Source organism: Megascapheus bottae, chromosome 25, assembly GCF_031878675.1.
Source record: "Megascapheus bottae isolate mThoBot1 chromosome 25, mThoBot2.hap1, whole genome shotgun sequence".
Classification (NCBI taxonomy): Eukaryota; Metazoa; Chordata; class Mammalia; order Rodentia; family Geomyidae; genus Megascapheus; species Megascapheus bottae.
Genome location: NC_143533.1, coordinates 26,166,531 through 26,178,789, shown reverse-complemented (window position 1 = coordinate 26,178,789; position 12,259 = coordinate 26,166,531). Strand labels below are relative to the sequence as shown.

Below are 12,259 nucleotides of genomic sequence, written 5' to 3'. Positions count from 1 at the left end.
CCCTGGCCGCGGCCCTCTTCGCACCTGGAATGGGTTGATGCTCTCTGTGGGAAGATACTTACTAGACCTCTCCCTGGGAGTTTTGGTGTTGAAGACCGAGAGGGGATTGTAGCGATTAAGGGTGGGCTCCAGGAAGGCCACGGGCACAGCAGCCGCCAGGGAAGCCAGGCATTCTCCAAGGGCAGGGCGCTGCCTGGAAGCGAAGAAGATCATTTAGAAGGGTGGCCACTGTGTGCCTGCCTCGGGGGCCTCATGCGTTGGTGGGCCAGGTTCTTTTTCCAGGGACTTGGTCCTTTTCTTGAGCCACTTTCCTAGAGATGGACTCACAGGGCTGAGGCTCAGCGAGGCTGCACGGACATTTCCCCTCTGCATCTTTCCGGACACTATGTAGTGGTCTCCACCCGGAACCTAGCTCTTCCTTGACTTTGCCCTCCCCAGCCAGGTCGGAGAACAGGTTGGGCTGGAGCCCAGCGGCCTCTGACCTTCCCGGAGCTGACAATACCTGGGCACTGTCTGTACAATCTCGGCATGTCTATTCTCTACTATAGATGGGGCTTGTAAGGACAAATGGGAACAGCTGGTAAGAGATCGAAGCCTGAGTAAGACACAAAATGAAAGATTGGCCTTAAAACAGAAAAAAAAAACAACAGGTGCTAAAGGATATTTCTAGACTTCAAGAGGAAACTTGTAATACATAATTAATACATAATATCCATCTCCTTCCCTTTTACAAAACACCACAAAACCAGGATTCTTAGTTCAAACGGATTGAACTTGACGCCTCCTGCTTCCAAAGTGGGTGCTCTTACCACTGAGCCATGCTTGGACCCCATTATTTTCTGGTTACTTTTCAGGTAAGGTCTTACTTCCTTAGCCAGGTGTCTCATGGACTTCATTGGACTAGCATGACCTGAGCTCTCAGGCCTTTCCACGTCAGACCTGAGTGTCCATGGGGGCCGTTTCTGTGAAGTCTTACTGTATGTACCAACAGAGACATCAGGCTTTTCTCTTCTCTTGTCATTCGGGGAAATGGGGATACAATTTCAAGTCTGACAGCAAATTTTAGTTGGCCCAGGGAGGTGAGCCTGGGAAGCTCTCCTGAATTGCCTTGGTGCAAAATTAATCCATCTTCTCCTTTCTCCTTCACCAAAATTAAAGTCACGATCTCATAAAAATGGGTTCTGTAAAGTTATTCAGAAGACAGCTAAGCAGTCTCAGCTCTCCTGGGTTGTATGCTCAGGGACCTGACCCTGTCCACTCCGATATTAATTACTGCAGAATCTGAGCCTCACTGGTTCACCCACAGGGCATTTTCTAGTCTGGAGCACACAATCATGCTAATTAACTGTTCAGCCAAGAGCGATCAACAACACATCTTCAGGCCTGGTTGCTAAAATAGTTCTGTAAAAGTAAAGACCAGAACTTTGCCAATTAATGCTTCAGGCTGTTGAATGACCTCAGTTTGGGGCCCAAGTAAAGATGGAACTGGCAAAGGCCAGACAATATGCTGCTTCTCCAGTCATCAGCACCTTTCTGGGGCACAGCAGGATGGGCCAGGTTTCCCCGTGGCGGACCCCTCCCAAGCCACCCAAAGCCAAGCTGCTGACGTTCATCATGGATGTGAAAACAGCCTGCTTCTATTTAGTTCTCATTGCCTGGTATTTTGCGTTACATAATAGTTGGTGACAGATCAAAAGGAGTTCAATTTCTATTTTAGTATTTATTACTTCCTAATTTATCAGGTAGCAGGTTTTCCTTGTCAACCTCTCAAGTTAATTCCATGGCTCTTAGTGGAAATGGATTGTTCAAATGTCTGTTGTCAGGAAAGCACAGCCTCAGTGATGTTAATGTCTGACACATATACGGTGCTTTGTGATTTTCAAACTTCTATCAGGTGTATTCAAGAGATACTAAAGAAGAAATAACATGTAGCAGAGAGGGAGAACACATAGTTTTAGAGAGAAGTACCCTTAGAAGGTTGCATGTGTAGTATCAGATCAGAAACCATTGATCAAAAGGAGCCAGGCGGAAAACAAAATGAATATACATATATATATATATTCATGAAGGAGAAAACATAGTATTTATTAAAAATAAAACTGAGATTAGATGATTTTAGTAATCAAGTTTTAAGTTACTTTTCTGAACAAGATCCCATCAAATCTCTACATTTCTCACAGTTTCTTAATGTTAAAGTATGCAAGTATTCTGCACGATTAAGTATACAAAAGTCTTTACACTTCTTGGAAATTCTGCATCTGCAAATCTCACTAGTCAATGCCATCATTTGCGTGAGTGCCTCAATTAGAAAACATTTCAGAAGAAATGCTGGTTTCAGTGAGCATTCCTCTTCACAGTCGCTCTGTCACCAGAGGACACACACAACTCCTAACTACAACACCAACTCTAGCTGTAGTTGGACCAAACATCCAGTGAACCTCTTGAAATACGGTAGATATCCTTTAGCTCAGGAAAATTCAGAAGGAAATGATGGGCCTATCACATAACTCTTCTTCCTGAACAATGCATTAGCTTGTTCTCCTATGTGCTCCCACCTGGACATGCTGCCCTGCCATAGGTGCAGAAAGAACAGTGCCAGCCAACTGCAGACTGCCATCTCCAAAAGTGTGAGCGAAAGTAAAGCCTTTCCCCTCGTTAGGTCGATCATCTGAGGTATTTTACGAACATGAATCTAACACAAAAGACATGATTAAATAACATTTTTTTCAGCCAGGTGCTAGGGGCTCACCCTTATCATAATTCAAGCTACTTGCGATGCCAAAATTGGAGAGATCATGGTTCCAGGCTAACTAGGCAGAAAAGTTCACCACCTCTTTCTTAATCCATAGCTGGGCTCAGTGATGCATGCCTGCCATCCTAAGCAACAACGGAGGCTGAGAATGGGAGACTGACTCATGGTTCTTGACCAGCCAAGGCAGAAAACTGGTGAGATTCCAACTCCACAGACAGAAGCTGGATTCAGTGGTACATACCTACTATATGAGCGCTTTACCATTTCTAAAAGTTGGTAAACTGAGGCTAGCATGATCTCCGTGGTGGGAGGCAGGACCATATTCTACAAATAATCAGTGAACACAGGGCCGGAGGGCTGAAAGCATGGCTAAGTGGCAAAACATAGCCTAGCTAAGTGTGAGATTCTTATACCAAAGTAACCCCAGCACTGCAAAAACAGACAACAAATTCCACAGTCCTGACTGCTTCTGAGGGGAGGAAATGGTGGGGATAAGAGTATCAACTGAATGTCCTCTCCTTTCTTCTTGGATTTGTCTTTCTTTTCCTTCCTTCTGCAGTACTGTGATATTTTATGAATTGTTTTGATTAATACGTTCTTTAGTTCTACAAAGAGAAAGTCTCTTTCTACTTTATGGAGACATTGAAATTTGAATTTATATATGGTTTATCATGAAATAAAGGTTTATTATTAGGTTGTTTGATAAAAGCACTATAAACAGAGCAGACCCCCCAATATATAGATTAGGTAAAGAAAGCATAGATCAATTGAATTCTTTTATTCTTGATATGTGTGAAAGGGGAAAGAAAGGAAGAAAGAAAGAAAGAAAGAATTTTTTTAAGGATAAAACTAAGGCCAGAATTTTATCCTTCCAGTCTCAGCCCTGGAAAGCACAGTGCATGGCATTTGATGGTAAAAAGCCAGGGTGAGCAAGGCGTCTCCTGTGCAGGAAGACTGGGGAGACAAAGCTGGAAACCACGCCCCTCTGCAGTGAATAGCATTTCTGCTTCTGAAGTGCACACTTGCTCAAAACTAGCTAATCTGACGGCCAGGAACAGGCAGGGCCCAGAGTCATCTCATGAAGCCCTGACGCGACTGCCACGCGTGCCTCCCCGCCATCTTCCCATGGGAACTCTGGAAGCAGCCAGGAGGTGCTGCTGGGGAGACGAGCACAGGGTTGCATGGGGTCACACGCACTCAAAGCTCTCCCTATCCACGTAGTCAATCTCAGATCCTCACTGTATTTCCATAGCCAGACAATGCCTAACGGAAGCCCCAGACCCGTCGTTCCACATCAGTGAACGTTTTGGTTTTGCTGGATTGACAGGATGCTGTTAAGTGTTAAAAAAACCCTGGGTACCATTTTTTTCCTCTAGCTCAAATATGTGAGTCTCCTTTTTCGTTTGCTACTTACCTTTCCACGTAGATGTTCTTTCCTGTCCCGAGGGAGTAGAGGCTGCACAGGATGTGGTAGCATGAAATCTGCACGTCGCTCACTGAAAGAGACGAGACAGTGGAGAAGGAAGATGGCGCCACTGTTGGTGGGAGTGCAAACTCGTTCAACCACTATGGAAAGCAGTGTGGCAGTGCCTCAAAAGGCTAAACATAGAACTCCCCTATGACCCAGCAATTCAACTACTTGGCATTTACCCAACCATCCAGAAACAAGGGCATACTAAACCCACTAGCACAATGATGCTCATTGCAGCATTATTTACCATAGCAAAGATATGGAATCAACCTAGATGTCCCTCAGTTGATGAGTGGATCCACAAGATGTGGTATTTGTACACAATGGAATTCTATGTTGCTGTCAGAAAGAATGACATCGCCCCATTTGTTAGGAAATGGAAAGACTTAGAACAAATCATATTAAGTGAAGTACGCCAGACTCAAAGGAACTTAGGCTCAATGGTTTCCCTCATTCATCATAATCAGTAGAAACCTTGGGCTCTACTAGCAGAGATCTGCAATAGAGCAAAATCTTGATACATAAGGCCATATAGTATGAAGCTAATTGAAAGGACCTCCAGGATATTGAAACAAAAGCCATATAATGAATGATTGTTGCCCTTAATGTACTATGTTGTCTCTCATCTCCTTTGCTGTCTCTTGGGTATCTCATATTGTTACAGTATCTCACTTTGTTATCTGATATATTGAATTTATTTGTATTTGGTTATTTGAAATTTGATAGGGAAGGGGGGAAAACCAAGACGGGTGGGGGTGTGGGGGGAGGGAAATGGGTACCAAGACATGTGAAAGGGTATCAATCTATGTGAATTAATTCACCTTCTATCTGGCAAATATCATGTAACCCTTCTATTAATTACAATAAAAAATTAAAAAAAAAAAAAAAGAGAAGAGACGTCGTCACCACACCGGCCTCCATCCCAGCTGCACACAGGACAGTTCTCAGGGAGGGAGGCCGGCCGGGCACCCGCAGGGGACGCTGGCTCTCTTTCTAAATCAGCTCAGCCGAGGTGGCCTGACGCTGGCTGGCGGGGTGGCGCTGGGGGAGCCCACACTGGCCTGGCCAACGCCTCCCCGGCTCCGGATGAGGCCATGGCGCTTCCCCAGGAGAGGAATCACTTGCCCAGCGGATCCTTCCACATGGGTGTGGTATTCTCTCCGAAGACAGCGAGACACTAAAGTCAAATTTTATCACGTCTCACTCTTCTTGAGAAAAAAACATGCAGAAGCCGCTTTGATAGAGCCTTTCCCTCATTTCCCAAGGAGAGACGCACAGCCGCCCTGCCTTCTGCGGAGATGAAACAAAGTCCCTCACGCCTGCCAGCCCCAGATCCACTGCTGCGTCTTTCCAAAGGAAATTCAAGTGTAGCCAGTTTACCACTGCTTCCTAAGGGAAAGAACGTCCTGCTAAGGAATGCAGAGTTAAATCCACAGGCTGCAAGCCCTGGATCGTGTCTAGGACACATGCTCCGTCTAGGCCAACTGCAATGAAAGCAGAACCGGGGAACTGCAGCGTTTCCATGACACAAAACCCCTATCCATTGTGAATGACTAAGTCTCACCCACTCCGGGTGGTGGGAGACACCGCCCTCCTCACTGACAAGTTCAGCCCAGCGAAATCTCATACTAACACCTCAAGGGTAGAACTGAGGCCCAGTGACGGGATATCCGCGTGGCAGGACGAGGGAGAGTGCGTCTGGAGGTGGATACAGTGTTCAAGGCCAGCTGAAATGGAACGGACCAGCTTTGGCCCTCTAAAGCTCCCATAACGAAGCATGCTCCTGATATCAACGAATAAATTAAGGCTTCTTAACAGGACAGATGGGGTCTGAAAACCCCAGGAGCAAACGTATATCTCAGGCTGTGTTACACAGATAGCCTTTCATATTAAACAGAAACACAACAGCCGAGAGCTAGACTAGTGGGTAGGAAATTGGGATATGATTAAATATGCACTCAAATGAAGAAATTTCTTCCCTTGCAATTTTTTAAATATAAGAAAAAATATATGGAATAATAATTTCTTCACCTTGCCCTCAAGTTTAAAAGAGCATGACTCTCACCACACCACGTATGTGTGGCTTTGTGTAGAGCAATTCCTGACAACAACAGCAGAAGACTCACAGAGCAGATCCACTCCAAACTGATGCTGGGCCACGTGCTCAAAGATGGACGTCAGGATGGGTAGCAGAGCCACTGTGGTGTAGTTAATATTCTGAGACACGCCTCTGATCTGCGTTCTAGAGTGGGTGAACTTCCCCAGCTTCAGGTTTTCCGAGGTCTTCTCTAAGTCCTCTGCGGCATTCTCAAAGAACGCTCGCAGGCCAGCCTTCACCAGCTCTGAGCCGGACTTCATGACAGTCCTGCAAGCAAACAAACAATGGGCAAAGCCAGAGGCATACTCCCTGCTTTGGCCAACGTTCTTCTTCAGAGTGGTGGCTTGATGTGCACTTGGGTGGACATTAGACACTCTAACCCCCGGTGACTGTGTGAGGAAAAGGGCGAAACCTGGGCCACACACCCCACACGGCTACTAACGCTGAGGAAATTGTCATCCGCTCTTTAGGATCTGTAGACACAATCTAGAATGATACAGACATGGATCCAGAGAACGGGCAGCTGGCTGTAGTCCTTTGTGAATAGACAGCTGAAAGGATAGGGAGGTGAGCCTCCCTCACAGCTCTCTGCCACATCAGGAACTTCCACCAAGACCCCACCCATGTGATCTCCTGTGACGCACAGCCCCTTGGAGAGGAAGGAAGGACACTGAAGTGCAGATCTGGTCATTTGCAGGGCACTCTCAGGTTGGATAATGAGAGAAGAAAGGGCCATCAAGTCCCTTTTAAAACAGCGTTATAAAACTAGTTTTATTAGACCACTTGGGGAGGGAGGAAAATTAAAATGTGCCTCGTGGGAGGGAGTTAAGACTATGAGTATTCGAGTCCTCCAATATTATCTTACAGTACTTAGAATCGGAACAAAACCTACAAGTCACCTGTAACTTCCATATTTCTACACTGATGACAGACTTGTCTACAGAATTTCCCTGACGATCACCTGAGCCAGCAGCAAAGTACAGCCAGTGGGTTTTGTTCTTGTGTGTAAACATTCATAGACTATGTTTTCTTGAGGGTGATTTCTGAACACTGGGCTCTCTCCAAGCTTTTCGGTATAGTTTATTCTAGGCGAGGGCTCTGGCCACATGCCAGCCCTCTGTGTTTTGGTTTTGACAGAAGTTGTTGTTAACTTTTCCAGAGGTTGCCTTGAACCCACAATCTGTCTGTCTTTGTACCCCAAGTAGCTTGTATTACAGGCATGTGCCATCATACCTAGTCTAAGCGTTTCTTGGTATAAAGATTTGTTTTAGATCTGAACTACTGATGGGGGGTGGTCTGGAGTGATTTGCTCTATCCTCATACATCCACACCATGTTATGTTTATTTCTCTCAAAAACAAAATCATAAAATCCTAATATCCTTTTTTTTTTTGCCAGTCCTGGGCTTGAGCTCAGGGCCTGAGCACTGTCCTTGGACTTTCTCAAGGCTAGAGCTCTACCACTGGAGCCTCAGCACCACTTCCGGCTTTTTTCTATGTATGTGGGACTGAGGAATCGAACCCAGGTCTTTGTGTATGCTAGGCAGGCACTCGACCACTAGGCCACTTCCTTCCCTGTTCAGTTGTCTATTACCTCAGACTTCAGCCATCTTACCTGTACCCAATCTTCCTTCCTTCCTTCCTTCCTTCCTTCCTTCCTTCCTTCCTTCCTTCCTTCTCTCTTCCTTCCTTCTCTCTTCCTTCCTTTCTGGCCTCTGTCTCCCAGTTCTGGATTGCTGGAAAGACTCATGAAATGTGCCTAGCTGTCTGATCTCTTATCTTTTGCATATATTAGTTGCACAAAGCAGTTTTGCTGTGATACTTCCATACATGTATACAATGGACCCTGTTCAAATTCCCATCCTCCATTGCTCTCTCGCTTCCTGTCTTCATCTTTTGCAAGTCAGAGCCCTCTGCAATTCCTTCCGGGCTCTGTGAATTCCGAGCGATGCCCTTCCTCTCTCAGAATCCCTGTGGCTGCATTGTAGATAGGAGTTCCTCTTTTTGTGCGTGTGGAAAATTGGGCTTGCAGTGGCATGTCGCCACATTATACGTATTTTCTTCTGAAAGACTAATTTCTCAGGAAGAGAAGGTAAGAGCTGGGCAAAGACTCAGCCCGCAGCACCCAGCAAGCGGCATGGCAGAAACATGGAGGAACAGAGAATGGTTAAAAGGAGGGGCAGAGAGGGCCAACTTCCAGGGTCAGGATCGTCTTTTGTGAGGGGATCAGTACAAAGCCACACACTCACCTTGTGTCAAGTGTCTGCGCTAAGATGTGAAGACAGCTGACCATTGTAGAAGAGTCACTTCCTGGAATGAGAAGAACCATCTGTGACTTCTCAGTCACTGGCCCGTGCTTAAATGCCATCTCCTCAGTACACATAAGCCACAGCCAGTACAACGAATTCCCCAACACGCACAGCACTGGGCCTGCGTTGAGGGACAAGGCGCTGGCTGATGCTCTGGCACAGCTGTGGCTTCCTGGGAGATGTCAGAGGCATTCTAACACCCATGTGGAAAATCTGAGCTGGTACATGGATAGAAAGTGTTCGTGATGACTCAGGCCAATTATCTACGGTAAAATCGGTGAACACCTTCGTCCCATAGCTCAGGTTGTCTGAGAGAACCATAAGGAAAGCAAGCTCAGGATAATGAAGGAAAGAGTACAGCCTTTGGCAATATCCACTTACCAAAGAGAGAAATCCTGTGTCTAACAAGAGCAGCGAGTTTGCAGAACAGGCTAAGGCAGAAAGCAACAATTCAGAAGGTTACAGACACTCAAGGACTAGCTTCACTCTCCCTCCCACTCCCACATGGCAAAACCAATGGAAGAGGTTGGTGGGCTGGGGCTAGGAAGGTACACTGGCTTCCCTCCCTCCCCTCCAAGACTCATCCAGACCATGCTCAAGCAAAGAAGGCAGTTCACACAGTCCTCCTGGAGAGCAGGGAAATCTGCCTCCAAGAATGGCAATACTGGTCACCAGATGTCCCACAGAGAACCACTTTCCACCAGGGGCGCTACCGTGCCATCTCTCCTTGGCTGCACATGGTACATGTGGAAATGGGCATTCTCTGACATGCAGGAAGAAATGCGCATTCTGAAAGGCAGTGTGACTGTGCTGCTGCAATGGACTGCACATCACTCTGTGGCCTCCACTTGGGTGCAATCCCTTAATTGTGAAGTGGGAAACAAGTTGGACTTGGAACAATGCCAATGGTTAGGGAAGGAAGCCGTTTTGAGAACTGAATTGTCTTTTTCTGTCACTGCCCCCGTCTATCCTAGCTGGTTGTCTGGACTGCTGTTCCAGGTGGGCTGTTGGAAGTGAAGCCGTCTGCCTGGTATTCAGTGGTCGACAGGAGGTCTGCCCCTCCTCCTCACCCTTCCTCAGATTTTCCTCCATAGAGCCACTATGGCGGTTCTGTGCCCACTGCTAGATGTGCCATGGTGCCAAAGGGGGGAAAGGGTCTTGAACACCTCGGTGCATGCTGCCAGCTGCACCATCTAGAGGGCCTGGGCCATGCATGAGAAAACCACAGGGTCCTGGGGAGACACTCAGAACTCGGGCGCTGTTCACGTGGGGCGGGTCAGACTTGAATTCTACAATGTCCTCACAGTCAGCTGAGCAGCAGAAAGGACAGTAAGACCAACAGTGATTTAAAAAAAAAATCGGGCCTTAGGGAACCCATCTCAGGTGTTGGTGGGGGTGAGACTGTCTTCAATTTAATGTCCCCCACGTTCTGGAAAATCATCAGTCTCCTGTGAGTCGTCATTAGGCTTTCTCAGTGGAAGTAAACTCGGAGCTCCCTGGCCTACAGCTTAGGAAAACTCATAGTAAGTTAACAGAAACTTGACAATTGGCTAGTGTGAAATTAAACAGGGGCCGCGTCTGACGTGGAGCTGCGTGTGGGGTTTTGGGTCTAGGCCGGGCAGGGAACCCCTGCGCCCCCGGAAGTCCTCCACGGCTCTCTGCTCCGTACAGTGACCTTTCTCATGTGTAATCAGAAGACTATCCTGCTTTTCAGCAACTAGGGGCAGACAATCTCAGATATTCCTGGTGACAACGCTTCCAAGTAGATGAACTCATGTCTTGTGCACATACAGAGGTTTCTCTGAGTCACATAAGCAGTTGGGCTACCTGACACGACAGCGAAACAGCTGTCAGAAACAGCTGGAGTGCACACTCCCAGATGTATGGGCCGGGCAGGACCTGCAGTTCCCAGAGGTTCATGATTGTCTCCTAAAAGCCCATGACTTGAAGAAGCAGGCCCTTAGCCCAGGTATGAGGGCCTGGCTCCCAGCCCTCAGAGGGACCCCTGTCCCCTCAGAGTAGGAAAAAGGGATTCCAGGGAAGGAAGGCTATTGCCTCCCCCCCACCCCCCGTTTCTGCCCCAGCCTCAGGTAAATGGCATCAGATGAAGAAGAGGAGGGGTTGGATGGAAGGAGACAAGCAAGACGACAAGCAAGACAGGAGTGCAAACACAACTGCTTCTGTGGGGCGGCAGGCACACGGTGGATTGGAGAGCCATTTGCAAGGCTTACGATGTCTAGGTTGTATTTCAGCTTTAACAAATGGTGCCCGGTTGAACAAATGTTACATTTCCATGAATTAACAGTCTAAGAACAACAGATGAAGGAAACAGACACTCTGCCCTCTGCTGGATTATCTGAGTACCTCACCCTGCTCTTCCTTCCCCTACCTTCTCACAAAACACACCAGCGCATTCTGAAAGTGTTAAGACTACTCTGACCAATACCCGAGACTGTGTGCATTTTGAACTCACAGCACAGGGCTTCTGTCTTCAGCGGGAACAAGTGGTTATAGCATAGGACAAATGGCATGTACTGCTGATAAACATGACTCGGCTTTCATTCTTGTCCTGACTTAGCAGCTGGGTTACGTGTGAGGTGCACTGAGGTAAACCTGGCTGGATCTCAGTTTCTTCTTTGCACAATAGATATAGTAACATGGAGGTGGTATTGGGAATTTAAAACAACGCAGGTTTCATTATAAGGCTTCTCCAAACGGGAAGTAATTCTCACATACGAAAAAACTCTAGGCAAGATGAATATTCAGTGAAGACATTCAGTGAACATAAGCTAAATCAGAATAAACTGTCTCTTTAAAAATGAGTTCAGGCCAGACACAGTGGCTCACACATGTAATCCTAGATATTCAGGAGGCTGAGATCTGAGGATTAAGGTTCAAAGCTAGCCTGGGCACTAAAGAACAGACTCATCTCCAATTAACCACTGGAAAACTGGAAGCAGGGCTGTGGCTCAAGGGGTAGGGCAGTAGCCTTGAGCTGAAGAGCTCAGGAATAGTGCCCAGGCCCAGAGTTCAAGCCCCATGACCCACAAAAAAGAAAGAGAGAAAGAAAATGAAAAAAGAAAGGAAATAAGTCAAGCTCAGTGTCATGCAGAATGTTTAATAAATGTTACTTAAAACCTAAATTTGCATATCTTTCCAAAGATGTGATATTTAAAGGCTGAGGCCAGGGGAAGAGTTCAGAGGCTTTCATTAAAATCCTCTTCTCTTTATCTTTTATTGATGAGGCTCAGATTGGGGCATGGTGGAAATTAACCCACTGGCTTGACCGTAGAGCTTTCACTCACATCTATCTGACCTGAATATATCTTCACATTGTGCCGGCTGGGCTGAGTCAGAAGGCTGACATTTTTGAAGTAAACATCTTCTCTGGTTAGGAATGTAAACTGAATTATATCTCTCTGGACTTCAAATCTCAGGTCATCCATATCATGACTTGTAAGATCTGACTTTTACAATTCTAATTTCTCCTAAACTACTTGGGAGGCAGAAATAAGAAAATAAAGTTTGAGGAAAGCCTGGACAAAAAGTCAGTAGGACTTTGTCTCAAAAACAGGCTGGGAGTGGTGCCATATACCTAGAGTCTCAGTTACTCAGGAATAAGTAGGTGAAG

The 12,259-nt window shown here is 46.6% G+C and overlaps 1 protein-coding gene across 1 annotated transcript in view; it reads right to left on the bottom strand.

Annotated features, from left to right (window-relative positions):
* The window catches only part of Ryr3 (ryanodine receptor 3), a 295,306-nt gene that overhangs the window by 55,837 nt on the left and 227,210 nt on the right, over nt 1-12,259 (bottom strand). Inside the window, exons 63-67 of the mRNA XM_090357798.1 lie at nt 9,010-9,059; nt 8,569-8,629; nt 6,350-6,588; nt 4,167-4,248; nt 63-193 (exon numbers count right to left, since the gene is read on the bottom strand). Coding sequence (XP_090213924.1) covers nt 63-193; nt 4,167-4,248; nt 6,350-6,588; nt 8,569-8,629; nt 9,010-9,059 — 563 coding nt within the window. The remainder of the gene's footprint in view (nt 1-62; nt 194-4,166; nt 4,249-6,349; nt 6,589-8,568; nt 8,630-9,009; nt 9,060-12,259) is intronic.